The sequence below is a fragment of the Schistocerca nitens genome, chromosome 8 (assembly GCF_023898315.1).
Source record: "Schistocerca nitens isolate TAMUIC-IGC-003100 chromosome 8, iqSchNite1.1, whole genome shotgun sequence".
NCBI lineage: Eukaryota > Metazoa > Arthropoda > Insecta > Orthoptera > Acrididae > Schistocerca > Schistocerca nitens.
In genome coordinates, this window is record NC_064621.1 from 497,349,912 (window position 1) to 497,371,671 (window position 21,760).

General features: G+C 40.5%; 1 protein-coding gene across 1 annotated transcript in view; it reads right to left on the reverse strand.

Moving 5' to 3' along the window:
• Positions 1-21,760, reverse strand: part of LOC126199256 (uncharacterized) — a 281,991-nt gene that overhangs the window by 35,669 nt on the left and 224,562 nt on the right. The window contains exons 3-5 of the mRNA XM_049936053.1: positions 9,143-9,217; positions 8,663-8,735; positions 6,125-6,249 (exon numbers count right to left, since the gene is read on the reverse strand). Of these exons, the coding sequence (XP_049792010.1) occupies positions 6,125-6,249; positions 8,663-8,735; positions 9,143-9,217 (273 nt within the window). The remainder of the gene's footprint in view (positions 1-6,124; positions 6,250-8,662; positions 8,736-9,142; positions 9,218-21,760) is intronic.

The window sequence follows — 21,760 nt, forward strand, 5'->3', positions numbered from 1 at the left end:
ACGTCTATTACTGTTAGGGAAACAGTGTAATTCAAAACCGAACATTTCACAATTAGTGGTGTTGGGATGAATCATGCAGAACAATATCTGTCAGAGTGGTAATGCATGTTAGGTGGAACAGGGCGCAAGATTGACAGCATGTTTATACTCTATGCGCTCTTCACCAAACAGGAACTAGTTGTCAGTGGAGCAACGTGCCTGTGACAGACTCCAATGTACATGTATACACATATTGAATTTTCTCACTGTAACCTCTAAACCAGTGTGGCAGACATATGGCATACGCAAATGATGAATCTGTGGATATTATTTGGTCCTTGGTGCATCTGATAACCGCCGGGCTGGTGTTGCCACTCATGAATTTGCTGCTAGAAATCCTCATTGATGCCATCCAGATAAAAATGTGCTTTGTTGTCTGGAGCTGCACCTTCAGGAGTCAGGTTCTCTCCTTCCACCACTGTGTGACAGAGGTCGTCAACAGACTCACAGTACTCCAGCAACTGAGGAAGCTATTCTGGAGGTCATACACCAAGAACCTCAGTGAAGTACACAGAGCATAGCAACGCAGCTGTGTGTCTCACAATGCACAGTCATTACATGCTGCATGAGCATGGGCTGAACCCCTATCATCACGCTTTCACGCAACACCTGCGTTCTGCAGACCGCCATCGGTATTTGGACTGAACATTACCAGGGTAATGGCTCAGATGTGGAGGCCCAGTTGGATGGCCACCACGTTCACGTGACTTAAATCCTTTGGATTTCTTCCTGTCGGGACACCTGAAGGTGCACATGCACTCTACTCTGCCGACAAATGTGGAAGAATTGTTAGTGTGTGTTCATGCTCCTCTTGTTACTGTGGATGCAGCTTTACTGCAAAGGGTCCAGAGCTGTATGATCCAGCAGATTGCGCAATGTTTGGACGTGCAGGGAGGTCGCGTTGAGCATCTGTTGTTCTGACGATGACGTATTTTGTTGTGAAGGTATTGCGGTCATTAATATGGACATTATTATTGTCACTGGTTGCTAATGTGTGACATCTGAGTGCTCATATTACATGTAATATAAATGAAAAGTAGATGTTGTGTTATTGTACTGTGCCATCATCTTTAGCATCTCGAAACTGATATTGTTTTGGTAGTTATTCTGTCCTATGACAGGTCATTTGTTTCCTCTGTCTATCTATTATTTGTCTAACCACATATTTGTTATATTCAGCATTACAAAATGTTGTAAATTTGGGATACATGTGACCTAAGATATTGTGTATATTACAGTATGAAATGTCAGAATGAAATTAGCCATAAAAAAATGTGCCCCAACCCAGAATCGAACCCTCGACCTCCTGCATGCTAACCCAAAACTCTATCCACTGCACCAACTATGCAGCACACCTCAGGTGTACTAAGAGAGGCAGTTACCATGTGTGGTTACAGTATTACAAGATTGCCACTCTTTAATGTCCTTTTTCTGCTGGATGTACTCACCGGACAAGATTTTGTGACAGACATTTTTTTTTATCGTTGGCATGTGAGGAGTCATACTGCGAAGCCCGAGTGTGTGAATTTGGCTTCACCCTGTATATCTTTCATAGGGACAAGTCATAGTGGCAAGATTGGCTTGTATGTTTTTACATTTCCCCAGAGCCCAAACATTCCTTTCCTGAGGTCAGCATCTACATCTTTCCATATTTCTGGAATCAATTTTTTTCTTATACCTTGCAACCATGATATACATTAAATTGCTAGATCATTAATATTCCCACTTGTCAGCACTCTCCTGCTTTGGTAATGGAATTATTAACTCTTCTTAAAGTCCGGGATATTTTGCCTGCTTCAGATGTCTTGCATGAAGGTGGAATAGTTATATCATATTGATTCCCCCAAGCATTTCAATAATTCTGAAGGAATGTTGCTATTCTGGGTTTCTCTTGGCATTACAAAATTGCAGATGAAAATGCCTTATATTGATGAACAAACAACCTTTATCCAGAAGACACACCACCAAGTAGATCTGTGCCTTTGCAAGATGGGAAAATGATATACAGGGTGCCAATAATTAAAGTTCCAGTTTCATAACACTGTACAAAGAGAAGAATGAAGGCAAATTTGAACAGCATATTATTGATGCAGGGGGAAACATGGAAAATATTAACAAAAATTTTACTAATAGATGGTGCTCTAATTCTCAGAATATGCACATACCAACATAAGTGCAGTACTTGGCTTTTCCTCACTTCGCATCCAAGATGCCCAAATGGCTGTCTCCATGAAGGATCGTGCATTGCTGTAAAGCTCTTTTTCAAGAGTGCAGACTGTGTTCCAAGTGCCCTTCAGAAGTTCTGTACATTCAAGAGTATGAAAAAAGGCATTGGTCCAATGTGTGCTAAGGGTCTGGAGAAAATTATTACAAGATTTGAATAGACGGGTTCTTCTGAAGTGAAGTGTGGCAAAGAGAAGAAAGCAGGTAATCCAACATCTGTCAAAGATGTGGCCATAACATTGCTGGAGGGGTTGAGCGGTGGTGTGCAAACATGCAGTGCGCAGGGATATGCCTGTGAGCAAAGTGTGTAAAATCCTATGAAACATACTGCATTGCTATCCATACAAAATCACCCATATTCAGGTGTTGCCTCCCTCTGACCTCCCCGCAAGACAAATGTTCGCTGTGAAATTTCTTGCTCACAAGGAAGTGGACAATGTATGGACATGGAACTTTCTGTGGATAGACCCATTTCCAATGACATGTCAGTATGCAGAAATGAAGAATATGGGCAATGGAAAATCCACACACACATCAACCTGTACCATTTCACTCTACAAACGTGACTGTGTGACGCTGGTTGATGGCATCATTTATCGTAGGGCCATATTTTTTCAAGGAGATGAGTCCTGCAGGACCTTTACAGTTACTGGTAAATGCTATGAGAGTCTTTTGCACAGCAACAGCATTCCAACCATTCAACACTCTGCACATTGCACATCCAGTGAAGCGGCTGCTGTAGAGGTGTTTTGGAAATAGGAGGGTTGCCCAGAAAGTAATACACTGCATTTTTTTTTCTCAGCCAAAAACGATGCTACAAATGTGAAACATTGCGTATGTATTATTTGAAGTGTCCTGACAGAAAGCGTAGCTGCAAGATAGTTTCAAAATGGTGTCTGTAGGTGACGTACATTACAAGCAACGTCCTGTCATTGAATTTCTCACTGCAGAGGAAGAAACTGTGGGGAATATTCACAAACGCTTGTGAAAAGTCTATGGAACATCTGCCATGGACAGAAGTACAGTTAGTCACTTGGCACAGAGGACGAGGTCATCAGAAGGCGGTTCCGTGGAGCTCCACAATTTGCAGTGGTCAGGGAGACCATCCACAGCTGTCAAACCTGACATGTTGCAGTGAGCTGCTGATGTCATTCGTTAGGATGGACGCATTATGACTCAGCAGTTGGCATTTCATCTGTCAATCAGCAAAGGAGAGAATTTTTCTTCAGACACTGATGTGTATTTGTGGCATAGAAGTTAATTTTTCTTTCATTAAATGTTCATTTTTCTTTGAGTCTTACAGGGTGTACATTTTGAACAAGTGTGGGAAATAACTTCTCTCTCTTGAATCAAAGAAATACTACAGAAGGTCATTACTTAATATTACTCAAGAGCTTCATTTCAAGAAACAGAGTCTTAATTTTTAGTTCCTGTTAAAATGAGCTGTACTTGCAGTTTTGGTACATGGCATCTCTTCTGAACTCTAATGCTGAACTTTTGTGTGAATCTTGTATGTTCCATATTTTATTTCAGAACTGATGTAACAGAATTTCACAATTATCTGTCACAGAGCTTGTCGGAACAAAGGCAAAAGGATTATCTGTAGGATATCACATAAATCCACATCCATATTCTGCAAACCTCTGTGAAGTGCGTGGCAGACAGTACTTTCCAGTGTTTCACATATTAGCGTTTTGTCCTATTCCATTTGAATATGGAGCACAGGAAGGATGGCTGTGTAAATGACTTCTGTTCATGCTATAATTAGTTTAATCTTTTCTTCACAGTACTTAACAAGAGCAATACATAGAGGGCTACTGCTTATTCCTAAATTTGTCACTTAATAGTGGGTTCTAAAATTCTGGAAGTAGGCTGTTGTGCTGCAATTTGCATCACTCAAAGTGCCTGGCAGTTCAGGTTTTTCAGCATTTCCGTGACATTCTCCCATGGGTGAGACAAACCTGTGACAATTTGTAGTGTTCTTCTTAAAGTAGTCCTGTTTGTTATTGTTCCCACACACTTGAATGATATCCTAGCAAGCAATCTATAAGGGTGATCAAAAATTTTACTTTTGAGAGCATTGCTGCAGGTTATATGCAATTTAGCATGACTCTGATGGAGGTATACAAGCATCGACATGTAAGCAAGGGATTAGTGTGGCATTAATGTGTTTCCAATGTGTGTGCAGCAAATACGGAAACGTGAACTATGGTGACATTATCATCAAATGTGACCAAACAGGACCAACATGCTGTTTTTTGTTTCTTGGCTGCTGAAGGCCAAAGACTGGTAGGCATTCATCAAAGAATGAATAATGTGTATTTGGCAGCGTGTCTGTCAAAAACCACAATTGTGGAATTGAGTGCAAAATTCTGGTTGGTTGTGGTTTGACACAAGGCGATGGTCAACCTAGGAGGCCAGCCTCTTCCATTAGAGACAAGTGGAAGACACTCGAGCACCCACTTTACAGTTGCTGATCTCTCCCCATGTGATTATCATGCCTATGGTCCCTTAAAAAAGGCCGTGAAGGCTTGGTGGTCCCTATAAGATGAAAATGTGCAGCAGGCAGTTATGTTCTTCCTCAAACAGCAAGACACAGTGTTTTACTAAATTGTTATCTTCAATCTGGTGCATCGGTGGGATGATTGTCTCAATGCTCATGGCAATTTTGCCAGTTCACTCCCAGCCTGAAAGAAGCTGGAATGTGTAATGGGTGTTGTCTAGTAGCAAGTGTATTCAGAACCATTTGTTGCAAAATTTCAAAATTATTTCTCTGTTCACTGCTGTTCTCCTTGCTACTAAAAAGGTCAGATGGCTCTGTTTTGTAACTCTTTCAATTGAACTGTACCTTCAGTCTGATATGTTTCCTCTTGTGCTACCAGCCAGCATAAAAAGCTACTAAATTATGCATGTAGAAAGTATTCACATATCCCTGAATATCACCTGGGAGTCAATAAAATAATATACACAAATCTCAAATAAACTGTACATTGTAGGTAGCAGACGCGGCAGCGCATTCTTCGCGCGTTTGTTCTGGAAACAGGGCACCGAAGTGTGGATACCGTTAGTCGTACCGAGCCACCAGCAAGGTTGAACCACCTAAAGATGTGGGACAGTTGATCTGAGGAAATATTGTGGAATTTGCACAACGTGATCCAGCGGCAAGCCCGTGAAGACTATTTACAACGCATGCATTGCGAAAGCTTGAAGAGTCACATAGTAGACATTTGTTATAAAGTGGAAGCATCAGTATGTTTTCAGTAATTTTGAGTTTTAATTTGTAATAAATTGTGCTTAGAAATTGTGCTTTGTTTCCTCTGCTTACCTCCTTCTGTGAAGTTAATATGACAAGCTAACAACCAAACAAAACTAGCTTTTGGAACTGTGAGTATGAAAGGACCCCATCTTATGAAGACAGGTGAGTCCCTCTAATTCTGATGTCTGAATGGCCTATCCCTACTTTCTAACCTGTCCCAACCTCCCTCTTTTCTCTCTGATGAACCAACTAATAGTTCTGAAAGTTAGGATTAGTTTTCTCAGTTTTAAATGTTTCTAATGATATTACTGGAATTTTGCCTACTGAAGGTAAGAATTGGTAAGCAACTCAGTCTGTTTGTAATTGTAGAAAATCAATTCTTATACACAAGGGCAGCACACAATTTTGTGGTCTTGATAATGATTTCAATGTCAGCAGTACATGAAGTTTTGTATATAAAAAGAGAAGTGCTAGTCAGCACTCAACCAGGTCAGTAATGCTTCACCTACCTGCTGCATTCAGCTATTCATTAAATTTTGTATTTAAAAATAGAAGGAACACTAATTTACAACTGACCCTGAACCAGGTCAATACCTCTTTACCTACCTGCTGCATTCTGTGTCGTCTAGGTGCTCCGTGTGTTCTTTTAGGCCGCACAGCCATCTTATGCCTTGCTGCACTGTGGCTGAGTGGTACAGCTAACACTCCAATGTCCAGTTCAGCATCAGATGCTATCAAAAATGAAAGTATCAATTAAACAATGGAACCATGTGTGTGTGTCTATTGTTGAGGAAGGTCTTAATGGCCGAAAGCTATAATTGTGAGAGTCTTTTTGTTGTGCCTATCTGCGACTCAGCATCTTTGCTATATGGTGAGTAGCAACTTTCCTTCTCATATTATCGTTACAAATTATCAATTAATATTTTCTTATATACAGGGTGGCCCATTGATAGTGACCGGGTCAAATATCTCACGAAATAAGCATCAAACGAAAAAACTACAAAGAACGGAACTCGTCTAGCTTGAAGGTGGAAACCAGATGGCGCTATGGTTGGTCTGCTAGATGGCGCTGCCATAGGTCAAACGGATATCAACTGCGATTTTTTATATAGGAACCCCCATTTTTTTATTACATATTCGTGTAGTAGGTAAAGAAATATGAATGTTTTAGTTGGATCACTTTTTTCGCTTTGTGACAGATGGCGTTGTAATAGTCACAAACGTATAAGTACGTGGTACCACGTAACATTCCGCCAGTGCGGACGGTATTTGCTTCGTGATACATAACCCGTGTTAAAATGGACCGCTCGGTATCCTGGACGACATAATCCAAGTGTCCGGACCGTTCGCCGGAAAGTTACGTTATTAAAGGAAACAGGAAGTGTTCAGCCACATGTGAAACGTCAACCACGACCTGCAACAAATGATGATGTCCAAGTAGGTGTTTTAGCTGCTGTCGCGGCTAACCCGCACATCAGTAGCAGAAATATTGCGCGAGAATCGGGAATCTCAAAAACGTCGGTGTTGAGAATACTACATCAACATCAATTGCACCCGTACCATATTTCTGTGCACCAGGCGACGACTTTGAATGTCGTGTACAGTTCTGCCACTGGGCACAAGAGAAATTACGGGACGATGACAGATTTTTTGCACGCGTTCTATTTAGCGACGAATCGTCATTTACCAAGAGTGGTAACGTAAACCGGTATAATATGCATTATTAGGCAATGGAAAATCCACGATGGCTGCGACAAGTGGAACACCAGCGACCTTGGAGGGTTAATGTATGGTGCGGCATTATGGGAGGAAGGATAATTGGCCCCCATTTTATCTATGACAATCTAAATGGTGCAATGTATGCTGATTTCCTACGTAATGTTCTACCGATGTTACCAGAAGATGTTTCACTGCATGACAGAATGGCGATGTACTTCCAACATGACGGATGTCCGGCACATACCTCGCGTGCGGTTGAAGCAGTACTGAATAGCATATTTCATGACAGGTGGATGGGTCGTCGAAGCACCATACTATGGCCCGCACGTTCACCGGATCTGACATCCCCGGATTTCTTACTGTGGGGGAAGTTGAAGGATATTTGCTATCGTGATCCACCAACAACGCCTGACAACATGCATCAGCGCATTGTCAACGCATGTGCGAACATTACGGAAGGCGAACTACTCGCTGTTTAGAGGAATGTAGTAAGACGTATTGCCAAATGCACTGAGGTTGACGGACATCATTTTGAGCATTTATTGCATTAAAGTGGTATTTACTGGTAATCACGCTGTAACAGCATGCGTTCTCAGAAATGATAAGTTCACAAAGGTTCATGTATCACATTGGAACAACCAAAATAAAATGTTCAAACGTACCTACGTTCTGAATTTTAATTTAAAAAATCTACCTGTTACAAACTGTTCGTCTAAAATTGTGAGCCATATGTTTGCGACTATTACAGCGCCATCTATCACAAAGCGAAAATAGTGATCCAACTAAAACATTAATATTTCTTTACGTACTACACGAATATGTAATAAAATGGGGCTTCCTAGTTAAAAAAAACGCAGCTGATATCCGTTTGACCTATGGCAGCGCCATCTAGCGGGCCAACTATAGCGCCATCTGATTTCCCCCTTCAAGCTTGACAAGTTTTGTCCTTTGTAGTTTTTTCGTTTGACGCTTACTTCGTGAGATATTTGGCCCGGTGACGATCAGTGGGCCATATGTTTGCGACTATTACAGCGTCATCTATCACAAAGCGAAAAAAGTGGTCCAACTAAAACATTAATATTTCTTTACGTACTACACGAATATGTAATAAAAATGGGGCTTCCTATTAAAAAAAAAAACGCAGCTGATATCCGTTTGACCTATGACAGCGCCATCTAGCGGGCCAACTACAGCGCCATCTGAGTTCCCCCTTCAAGCTAGACAAGTTTCGTTCTTTGTAGTTTTTTCGTTTGACGCTTATGTCGTGAGATATTTGACCCAGTGACGATCAGTGGGCCACACTGTATACATATATATTGAAAAATGTTATTCCTTGAGTCAAAGAACTAATTGTCTTAAACTCTGGAAAGTAGTCAAATGAATAGAAATTACTTTCGCACAAATAAAGTTCACTTTCATATTTACCATTTTCCTGGTAAATTTTCTTGTCTTGAAGAGAAATCTTTGAGGAATGACCAGAGTTTTGTCCCATGGAGTCCTATAAAGAAAAAGAAAATGTTCTTCATTCCACAAGAGTATGTATCCAAAAATAATTGAACATGAAATTTCTAACTGTCATTGTTCTCTTGAAATAGAAAAGTTGGTAAGTTTCATGTGCAGTATGGTATTTGTGTGTTTCCTTTTTAATAAATATTTTTGGTTTGCCATAGTGTCAATTCAGTTGTGAAAGACTACAAAAGAAATTAAGCCTTTCACAGAGTAAATTAAACACTTTCATTTGGATAGTTACATTTAAAACAAGAATTTTATTTTTAATTAAATGTTTGTTAGTTCTCAGATGTTTCACTGCCATTCCTACAAGAGATGTCACTGTTTTCAGCCTCTGATTATTCACAACAAAATTTGAGACGGATTAAGGAGAAACATTATAGTTTTTGTTCATACCTCGTCCATTTCGGAGCTACCCATGCTGAGTAACGACCCATCACTGCATGTGCTATGAGATTTGGTTGGGTTTTCCTGCAAATAAAGAAGGAAAAATTAATGAAATTCACATACTTCAGCTATGACTACTATTGTTATGACTGAATTGGATATAGTTGAATGGCAATGAACCTATCAGAAGGAAAATCAGTTAATGTGGATCCTTAGGTTCCATCTACATTGAAATATAAATGATTTTTTTTTCTAATATGTCAAATTTATTACAGAATTGTAAAAACTCAGTTATTTATTGGGGCAATAGGGATACTGTTTGGTTACTAATTTTACACTTGTCCTTGAATTCTGTCACCATGCATTGTATAAATATCAAAATTTCATTTAAAAATTCGTTAAATTCACAGATGGACAGACAGAAGTATGTACCTTCAGGAGGTGACATGGCCAGTACTGCCAATAGAATGGAAACAGTCACCGTGCTGCTGCAAGGTTAGAAGAAAGAAAATGGGTTGGTTGAAGATTATACAGCATATAAGACGATCAAGTCGTTCAGAACCCAGGCTAGGAGGAACTTACCTTGTAGATTTGTGGGTTTCTATTAGCTGTACTGTGACAGGAAACTTCCTGAAATAAGTACTGGTCATCCCACCACTCTTTTCCTGAATTTAATATTGTTCATCATATTCCTTTTTTTTTTCTCTCTCTCTCACGGCTTTCTGCCATAATATAGCAAAACACGTTTTTTGTCTTTAGGCAATTTATCTTGACATTTGTGTAATATTTTGGCAGTCAACCCATTTCAGAAAAACTGATTTTAATTGTCTGAAACATTTATCTTGTTTGGAAACCACGTGTGAAGTTATTTATTATGACTATCTTGGAAAGGGGGGTAGGAGGGAGGGGGGGGGTGGAAGGCCGGGTGGTGTCTGTAGAATTCAGCAACAGAGTTTACAAAGACATTGACACACATGTCTGTTATTGTTAGGAAAGGACTCTAGAGCAGGATGAGTATTCCACTTCCCAATTAAGTTTGAGGTTCTAAGGCATCTGAAATAGCCAAAAAGAAATCTGTGTGGGATTTTCAAATTGACAATGGCGTACATTTGACTTTCACCGTTTCTCCATAGTGCCTTTTCTGTCTACAACAATTTTTCACATTTCTTGACAGAACTTTCATAGTTCACCAACAGGTTAGGGTATTTACATTTACCAGAGTAGCAACTAGTTTTGGGACATATAATGAAATCTATCTTTTAGTATGTGACTTTTTTTTCTTCTACTTCCTTTCACTTTGGTGCATTAATATCTCTGTAAGATCAGTGGGTAAGTGAACTCAACCCTTACCCACACCACTTTTTTTAAAAAGTTTTGCATTATCTCTTCTGACAGCCTATTCTGGTAAGAAGACCAGATAGAGGAACAGCACTCATATAAAACAGATGAGAAAATTATAACAATGTTAATTAGTATGCTAAACATCCATAGAATTTAGCATCTAAAATGCTGTCTGGCATTTGCCTTCCTCTTATTTTGACAGATCATCACAAATAAGGTTTGTCAGTGATCAACATGTGTGGCATCAACCCAAATGGCATTCATTATGGGATCTGAGCCTAATTAATGAAGAGAGTAAATTGTATTTTACACAAAATTTGTTCCTGAAATGCGTTATGATTTTTTATTGATGAGTTCTTTAGTTTCTTTAGGGGTCACCGTGTTTGGCTTATAAATTCTACAAGAAAATGGCACCAACAGCATAGGTTACTCACTTAAGTCTTCTCTTATTACTTTTGCAAAGGTAACAGAGGAGAAAAGATTGCTAGTACCCCTCTGTGTAAATCCAAATTCCTCTAATTTCACTATCACAATTAGTACTGAAATGTATGCCTGAAAACTAATAAGCTTCTTCAGTCATATTAGATTATTGGAATTTTCATTGTAAAACTGTCACTGTGGCACATTACTGCCCTTGAAGTGTCTCACACTGGAGTTTGTTCAGCATTTCTGTGAAGATCTCACATTGACTAAAACCAAGCAGCTCTTGGAATCTCTAGTATCTCATTTGTTAAACCCTCTAACTATGTTCACAGATTGATGAAATGCTTGAGTATAATTGTTACTTTTGAGTCATTCCATGTGAAATCAACCAATAAAAAATTTAAACCTTGATGATTTAGAACTTTATAATTTTTTGTCGTTGTATCCTACCTACCAAAATGAGATAAAATAAAATATTAAAATTATTCTGGACATTTCATTTTTGAGTTATTAATATTTAAATGTGCCAAAATTTTGCGATTTCTGCCATATTTCGAAAGATTAAAATGCCATTATCTCAAAAGGTAATTGGCATACAGACCTGAAATTTATGCCTTTTATTTAGTTTATTACAGGCTTTTAAAATATGTGTAGCTTCACTAAATTCATTATAATGCAAAATTTTCCCAAACTAAAAATTTTTAACTTTTGAAAATTTCGAAAATGGATTTTATTTTGTTTTAAAAAAAAGTTTTTTAGCTGTACACTATCTATTAATGTGTGTGCCAAATTTCATTTTGGTATCTCAAATGGAACTGCTTATTCATATTGTCGGCTGTATCTCAACTGTACTTGATTTGCAAGCTGTTTTATTGAACTACTGTTAAAATGAAATTATTGAGAACTAATTGAGCACACTTTGTTCCTTCATTTTAAAATTGTACTGAACTATGTGATATAATGATTAACATAAATAATGTAAGGGGTAGTATGCATCTTTCATTGTATATAACTTTTAATTATTGGTAGTTGTAGTTCATTTTTATAGAGCAACTCTGTCTGTGTGTGTGTGTGTGTGTGTGTGTGTGTGTGTGTGTGTGTGTGTACATTCACTTCTATTACTAGTCATTTACTTCAGTTGAGATGAAATTAGCAAAGCATTGGTGAGAGAAAAGGGGACATGGTTGCTTTGTACATGTATAAGTCTTTAAGCACAAGTCATCGTGTGACAAAGTGGCAGAAAACTGCCAGTGTTATTATTTCTAATGCTTAACCGCCCAATAAAATGTTGAAGGGCATGTGTTGGAATATGATAAGTGTCAAGTGCAGTGCACGAATTGAATTGTTGTACTTGTCAGATCCCAACATTAGTGGTTCAACATTTTGTTGGGAAATCAATTCATGACTCTGGCACATTTGTGCCACTTTTTCACTGAGGATGTTAATATAGAATGAAACGAGTGGCTTAATACATGCACATAAAACAATAGTCGAAGTGGTTTTCTTAACACTCATATTAATCTGTTGTGGAAGCACTACATGATAAAGTATTAATTTCATTTCAATTATTTGAGTGAAGTAATTCAATATTGCCTAATTATAGTTGGTGGCCCCTATATCACTTTATGGTGAATGGCAATGAATACCATTCACAGGTGAGACTATGACTCTCCTAATCAAACTGCCCTATTACTAGGGACAGGAAAAAATCGTTTTATTTTATGGACAAATTCAGTGTTATTCTTTGCAAAATTCGGTGTTAGTTTTTACTAATTTCAGTGTTGTTTATTACCAGTTTCTGTGGTTTTTGCTATTTTGGTACTTTTTTGTCAAACTCAGTGCTGTTTTTTTGTCAGTTTCTCTATTTTTGCCAATTTCGGTGTTATTTTTTATTAAATTGGGTGATTTTTCTTAACAAATTCGGTATTATTTTTTACCAATTTCAGTGTAATATTTGCCAGTTGTGGTGTTATAGTTGACAATTTCAGTGTTATTTTTTGTCATTTTTGGTGCTATTTCTTTGTCACATTCGGCGTTACCTGCCACTGTCGCTGTTAATTTTTTAGCCAATTGCGGTAGTGCATTCTTCCCTTTTTCGTGTTTATATTTTTTCCTGTTTTGGTGTGTTTTTTCCACTTTCCATGTTATAATGTTCAACATTAAATAATTATCAGTTGTGGATATTATTGGTAAACTGTATTTTTCAGTCCCTACCTATTACTAGTCACCAACCATTGTACACTCGTAGGTGGGGTTCCGCGTGTCGTCCTCATATTTGGAGGCAATACTGAATTCATCTACGAATTTTTTGAAACATTCTCGAATCATATGGCAAATCTTGACAATATTGTACAATTCGGTGCTCCAATTCTTCAATTTTATCAACGGAAGTGCTGTACGCTTTACTTTTGAGAAGACCGCAGACAGAAAAATTAAAAATGGAAAGGCCTTGTACGTCAAGATAGAGGCCGTGCTTGACCTATGTGCCTTGGACCATTCTCGCGCATGAGGTGTGTTAAATGAGCAGCAAAATATGTTTGTGTCCTATAAATATCCATATCCAAACACTGAAAAGTTGCGCATGTCACACCAATATTCAAGAAAGGCAATAGAAAAGTCCGCTATATTACAGGCCCATATCGTTAACGACAACATGCAGCCAGATTTTGGAACGTGTATTGTGTTCGAACATAATGAATTATCTCGAAGAGAACGGTCTATTGACACATAGTCAACACGGATTTACAATATATCGTCCTTGTGAAACATAACTAACTATTTACTCAGAAGAGGTGTTGAGCGCTATCGACAAGGGATTTCAAATTGATTGCGTGTTTCTAGCTTTCCAGAAGGCTGCTGACACCGTACCTCACAAGTTGCTTGTACTCAAACTGCGTGCTTGTGGAATATCATCTCAGTTACGCGACTGGGTTCGCTATTTCCTATCAGAGAGGCCACAGTTCGTAATAATTGACGGAAAGTCATTGAGTAAAACAGAAGTGATTTCTGGCGTTCCCCAATATAGTACTATATATAGGCCCTCTGTTGTTCATTATCTATATAAACGATTTAGGAGCTTTCTGAGCAGTCGTCTTAGGCTGGTTGCAAATGATGCTGGCTGGCGTTTATCGTGTAGTAAAGTCATCCGAAGATTGCATAACCATTTAGAAAAAGATACCTACGTGGTGCGGAAATTGGTAATTGACCCCAAATAATGAAAAGTGTGAGGTCATCCACATGAGTGCTAAAAGGAATCCGTTAAACTTCGCTTACACGATAAAATTAATCAAATCCAAAGGCCGCAAATGCAACTAAATGCCTAGGAATTAGACATACGAACAACTTAAATTGGAAAGAGCACATGGAAAATGTTATGGGAGGAAGACGAACCAAAGATGCGTTTTATTGGCAGAATACTTAGAAGATGCAACAGATCTACTAAAGAGACTGCCTACATTACGCTTGTCCGTTCTCTTTTGAACTGCTGCGCGGTGTGAGGTCCTTACTAGATAGGATTAACGGAGTACATCGAGATAGTTCAAAGAAAGGCAGCACTTTTTGTATTATCGAAAAACAGGGGAGAGACTGTCACGGACATGATACGAGATTTAGGGTGGCCATAATTAAAACAAAGGCATTTCTCTTTGCGACAGGACCTACTCATGAAATTTCAATCACCAGCTTTCGCCTTCGAATGTGAAAATATTTTTTTGACGCCGATCTACATAGAGAGAAACGATCTTCGTAGTACTGGGTGTATCAAAAGACTCATCCCATTTAAAAAAAAAAATGATAACTGTTACGCTCTTTGAGGTCCGTGCGCGAACTGTTGGAAAGAGCAAACTCTAGCAGCAGTGTGCGCCCACTTCAGTTCTAGTAAAAATGGTACATATATTACAAATCACATATTAAAGAAATATGCACCTAAAAACACGCCTGTATCAGAATGCAACGTTGTGTCAAAATTTCAAAGCAATCGGTCAAGAGCTTTCCGAGATACACTATTTTTAACAAACGAACATTTACATTTTTGAAACTTACTGGCAGATTAAAACTGTGTGGCCGGACCGAGACTCGAACTCGGCACCTTTGCCTTTCGCGGGCAAGTGCTGTACCAACTGAGCTATCCAAGCACGACTCACGCCCCGTCCTCACAGCTTTACTTCTGCCAGTACCTCGTCTCCTACTTTCCAAACTTTACAGAAGCTCTCCTGCGAACCTTGCAGAACTAGCACTCCTGAAAGAAAGGATATTGCGGAGACATGGCTTAGCCACAGCCTGGGGGATGAGATGGACCGAGACTCGAACTCGGGAGCTTTGCCTTTCGCGGGCAAGTGCTCTACCAACTGAGCTATCCAAGCACTACTCACACCCCGTCCTCACAGCTTGCAAAGGTCCCGAGTTCGAGTCTCGGTCCGGCACACAGTTTTAATCTGCCAGGAAGTTTCACATCAGCGCACACTCCGCTGCAGAGTGAAAATCTCATTCTGGCATTTACATTTTTATTTATATAGATTAATCATCCGCTCACACAGGCAACAGAACAACACTTCTTCAGGCAATGACAGCGTGACAACACGCTGAGGATCGCAACAATCTCAAACAGAGAACTCTCGACGCGAAGTGTTCGGAACAATCAGCGGTACTTGGGAGCCGGCGGTCAACTTACCGCGTCCTTACTACAGCTAGGACGTTAGGTGCTTACAACTTACTATTTTATTTAGATTACCAATTAACAGTGAAATTGTTGCATCTCCGGCCCGAGGTGCCACCACCCCGTCCCCACAACGTCAGTATTGGCTCTGAGCAAGAACACTTGACGATCACATTCTGAGGTCTAAGATTGTAACCCACGGTTCTCCTCTCCCACACGTATCCTCCCAAGGCGCCGGTCTGCTTCCTGAAATGCAGAGCGTGCGTTTGTAGCCCCTCTCCGCTGCTAGGCACGCGCGCCAGCTGCCGTGTGGCGTCTGCTGATTCACGGCGGTAACCCATTGGCCTCCTTACGGCGTCTGCGGCACCTAAGCACGGCCAGCCATTGCCCTGGGACTCCGCGGTCTCGCGTACGGCGGATGTTCGGGCTGCAGTCTCGGCTACCTGTTACAGATCTATCGGCTGCAAGCTCGGCTACATGTCACCATTTTGTCACCCGAGTTCACCAATGTAACAGCCGTCCAATTGTGTCAAATTCATTTGTCATTGTCGGATCACAGGCGCCAAATTCTCCTATTGCTACAGATAAACCACTCTGTTTGAACAGGCCTTGGAAGGCCCAACGGTACCGACCGGCCGCCGTGGCATCCTCAGCGCACTGACAAGGGAACCTCCCCATCGGACCCCCCTCAGATTTAGTTATAAGTTGGCACAGTGGATAGGCCTTGAAAAACTGAACACAGATCAGTTGAGAAAACAGGAAGAAGTTGTGTCGAACTGTGAAAAAATAAGCAAAATATACAAACTGAGTAGTTCATGGGAAGATAGGCAATGTCAAGGATATTGGGATCGCAGGAGCGCCGTGGTCTCGTGGTAACGTGAGCAGCTGCGAAACGAAAGGTCCTTGGTTCAAATCTTCCATCGACTGAAAAGTTTAATTTTTTATTTTCAGTTTATGTGACAAACTCTTATGTGTTCATCACTTTTTTGGAAGTGATTATCACATCCATAAGAAAACCTGAATTGGGCAAGGTGGAAGAATCTTTTTACCCATTCGCCAAGTGTACAAGTTAGGTGGGTCGACAAAATATTCCTGTCATGTGACGTACATGCCGTCACCAGTGTCGTATAGAATATATCAGATGTGTTTCCTGTGGAGGAATCGGTTGACGTATGACCTTGCGATCAAATATTTTCGGTTCCCATTGGAGAGGCACGTCCTTTCGTCTACTAATCGCACGGTTTTGCGATGCGGTCGCAAAACACAGACACTAAACTTATTACAGTGAACAGAGACGTCAATGAACGAACGGACAGATAATAACTATGCAAAATTAAAGAAAGTAAAATTTTCACTCGAGGGAAGACTTGAACCAAGGACCTCTCGTTCCGCAGCAGCTCACGCTACCACGGGACCACGCCGCTCCTATGCTCAGATCGTCCATTATGTTGCCTATGTGGGCCATGGACTACTCAGTTTGTATATTTTGCTTCTTTTTTCACAGTTCCACACAACTTCTTCCTGTTTTCTCAATTGATCTGTGTTCAGTTTATCAAGGCCTATCCACTGTGCCAACTTATAACTAAATCTGAGGGGGGTGCGGTGGGGAGGTTCTCTTGTGAGAATGCGGATATGGTGGGGCTTGTGGTCAGTACACCGCTCTCCCTGTCGTATGTCAGTTTATGAGACCGGAGCCGCTACTTCTCAGTCAACTAGCTCTTCAGTTTGCCTCAAAAGGGCTTAGTGCACCCCGCTTGCCAACAGCGCTCGGCAGACCGGATGGAACCATCCAAGTGTTAGCCCAGCCCGACAGCGCTTAACTTCGGTGATCTGACAGCAACTGGTGTTATCACTGCCGCAAGGCCGTTGGCTGTGGTGTCACAGCCAGACACCACACGTCCTAGATGGTAGCTTAAATCGGCCGCGGTCCTGTAGTACATGTCGGACCCGCGTGTCGCCACTGTGTGATCGCAAACCTAGCGCCACCACAAGGCAGGTCTCGAGAGACTGACTCGAACTCATCGCAGTTGTACGGACGACATAGCTAGCGACTAGACGTACGAAGCCTTTCTCTCTCATTAGCCGAGAGACAGAATAGCCTTCAGCTAAGTTAATGGCTACGAACTAGCAAGGCGCCATTAGCCTTACAGTGATTGTAATCAGAGTCTCACTTGTGTTCACCATAGAGATGTACAAGAAGACATTAAAGATAAGTATATGAGAATCTCCGTTCTTTTCTTCATAGCATTAATTACGTATCCTGTTCCAGTACTTCACGCCCGTCTGCGTTAGTCATAGCGTGCCTTAAGCCACCTATATCTACAAGGTGTTGGCCCAGCTGCCGACACATCATTGGCCAGATAAACCTCGACTCCCCGAATTTTCCGACTATGAAGAGAAATTTTATTTCGGCAGCTGTGCGTTGGATCTACGATCGCACAGTCAGCACTGCTCCGACAGTAGACCGCTGTGAACTCTTCTATGTTAACAGAGCTGTACATTTTTCGTCAGTAAGCAAACAGCGCCGGATCTTCTGCATTACAAGCTCCATAACATGAGTCGGCGTGGCACCGCGATCTTTCACAGCGGTCACATGACACTAGGGTCTGACTGTTTTGTGTAAACATTTCGGCCTCCTGAGCTTGTTTGTTTATTTATTTACTTTTTAACCTGGCAGGATTAGGGACTTCATGCGCTCTGTCACATCTAACTAGACATCCTTAGTGACTCAACACTACGATTTGTATAGTACATGACCAATACATGGGAGAGGTGGGCAAGGTGGCCACTGGGATCCTCGCGGCTCTAATGTGCTGGCATGGTGCGGGAAATGCATAGACTAGTCTGCCTGGAGGGCCCACTCACCCCATGAAGTCTAAACAGTCTGCTGTGCCGCTTCTCAGAGATATAATAATTTTTTTGGATTAAAAAAAAAGGTTCAGATGGCTCTAAGCACTATGGGACTTAACATCTGAGGTCATCAGTCCCCTAGACTTATAACTACTTAAACCTAACTAACCTAAGAACATCACACACGTCCATGTCCGAGGCAGGATTCGAACCTGCGACCATAGTAGTAGCGCGGTTCTGGACTGACGCGCCTAGAACCACTCGGCCACAGCGGCCGGCTGTGGATTTTAGTAATCTTAATGTAAGATAAATGGTTAGTTCGTGTATTTATTGTCGAGAGGTAATGGGACTTTCGTAGTTTTAATGAAATTATGTCAAAAATGTCATGGATTGACTCCGTAATACTACTTTGGTGCCGCGCGGGATTAACCGAGCGGTCTTGGGGCGCTGCAGTCATGGACTGTGTGGCTGGTCCCGGCGGAGGTTCGAGTCCTCCCTCGGGCATGGGTCTGTGTGTTTGTCCTTAGGATAATTTAGATCATGTAGTGTGTAAGCTTAGGGATTGATGACCTTAGCAGTTAAGTCCCTTAACATTTCACACACATTTGAACATTTGAACTACTTTCGTTATTGGAAGTTCGGTCATGCTGTTAGAGCGTGTACAGCTTTTGTGTAATGTCGTCAATGCGGGCAAAGACGCCATCTCGGCTGTGGCTTCTGACCTCTTTGTATAGTACGGGAAAATGTAAAAGCAGTGGCTGAAAGTAGGTATCCTCGGAGATACTTACAGCAAGTCCTTATAAGAGTCAACTAAAAGCGTCAAATAAAGAGAGAGGAGAAAAAGAAATTAGAAAGAAGCAAAAAGACAGTTAAAAGAAGAGCAGGATACCCAACCTTAGATGAGCTCTTTTGATGATAACGATAAAAACAGAGAACGCATTTACTGCGAAGAAAAAAAATTTCAAATTCAAGGTCAGAAGAGCAGTCAGTTTAGTGCCAACTGGGTTCCCTCTGTCGAACTGGCGTACTTCCGAGTCCAGCGTCACCGCACAGGCGTCGTTTAGCGCCGTAGGTGACTTTTTTTACTCTATCCCGTAAACCACCATTTTATTATCTTTCTTTTCGAGGAAAGAACTGCCGTGTTTCCTTGGACGTTCTCGTCTTCGTTCTTGGTAGGTCACATTTCTGAATACCAGAGTAAGTACTTTAACCATCATACACAAGATTTAAGAAATTATAACCTAAATTTTCATACACTCGTACATTTTCCACTGCTATGTGCAGATAGTTTTGGAAAGTAATTTTATATTTCTCATGAAATCGGCCTCTCAGTATCCAGTGTTTCTGATGGAGGTAGTCCTGGTAAGCCTGTATAAAGTGATGTTTTGTCTTCACGGTGTACTAGACACGCTTTCCGATCTACCAAATGTAGCTACGGTGTTTTGCAGTTGGAAATGACTTCTAATCTGGTCGCAGTATGGTCGTGATATCAGTCTGTTGAGGGGGCGTCTTGATATCACAGACAACTTCTTTTTCGTCCAACTCCAAATGCTGCTGAAGCTGATGTGGACAAATGATGTCGTTGTGAATAACCGCCGGGAAATTAACAGCGTCATTAATCTTGGACGTGAGCATCGATAACGACGGCGAGTAAACATCAACCGACATGTTATAGCGGAACAGTTTGTTATCTAAATATTTCCGGTGGTAACCAATCTCTTCATTACCACAGTAGTTCAGTGAACAGTTCGGCGCATGTGCTTACGTATTCTAAGTACTGTGCAACCACTTGCATTTTCACTATAGCCGGCATATTTGTCCCGTGAGAATCAGCAACTGTATTGCTATTTAAGATAATTCTCCTTTGTTGTTCAGTCTCAGTTGCACATTTTTAATTAAATGATACGTTTCGATCTTTCAGGGTTATTTTCAGATCGAAGTACTTGCGTCAGCAACCCGTCTTGTATATTCAGAATCTCATATTGGAGTAGTTGCGTCAGCAACCCGTCTGATATGAAGTTCTGAACAGACAAGACGGGTTGCTGACGCAGCTACTTAGATCTGAAGATAATCCTGAAAGATCGAAACGTATCATGTAATTAAAAATATGCAACTGACACGAAACAATAAATGAGAATTATCTTAGACTTGCATTTGCTTTTTAAGCCCGAGGACTTTTAATTGGCGGCAGTCAGAATCTTTCGGACAGTGACATTTTCTAGTAGACAGAACTTAACGAGGTCGCGCGTCCGTTGAGAAATGTCTGAGAACAAACGTCGTTAAAGCAAAATTTTCGACCTGAAGACTGTTTCGTTAGTTCATACGGAAAGCACTTAGTCGATTTTGTTTTAAATCCAACCACAAATATGTTAATTATCTTGCTGGGTGATGCGATGTATACATGTATACAACACACTGTAAACGAGGTCACTGGAAATGGAAAAGGAATTCGGCCGTATCCTTTTACTTGAGAGAAGCGTTTCGGTGGCAAAATGGGATTACAAATCCGAATGTTCAGGCTTCAATCTCCAACAAGTTCTAATAACTTTTTTAATCATTTATCAATTCTTTCATATTTGGCAATGATATGTTGTACTGTAGTGTGGAGACCAAATTAAACTCTAAGTCCCCCAATAAATGACTAGGCAAGTCAGTTCAAAGGTTAGTGGAAAGAAAGAACATACCACTTCCGATAAAGCACTGCAATGTTCAAACTTATCTTCAGTTTGAAAACAGCTTTACATTTTCAGAGAAAGTATCCCACCATTAGTATTAAGCAAATTTTCCTTAACACTCTAAATATATTTTGAATTACTGTAAAGTACAAAACATTTCCATCTTATTCTCATTCCGAGCGAGGTGGCGCAATGGTTAGCACACTATACTCGCATTCGGGAGGACGACGGTTCAAACCCGCGTCCGGCCATCCTGACTTGGATTTTCCGTGATTTCCTTAAATCGCTTCAGGCAAATGCCTGGATGGTTCCTTTGAAAGGGTCGGCCGATTTCCTTCTCCAACCTTCCCTAAACTGAGCTTGTGCTCCGTCTCTAACGACCTCGTTGTCGACGAGACGTTAAACACTTATCTCCTCCTCCTCTTATTATCATACTAAGTGGTAGCTGAGTGAAAATAGATTGCTACGTGAGAAATTATTGTATGTTGTTACTATAGGTTATTATTTTTTCCGAGAAACCAAAGAAAATTATATGTCTTGCATTTCACGTCTAATTTTATTATGTTTAATTAACAAATTTCTGGACAAAAACATGTAAAACATCTAAAAAAATTGTCTTGTTTATTCATTTAACCCTTTTTCTATTTTAAAATTAATCCCTTGCTTACTGTAATAATTGAAAGA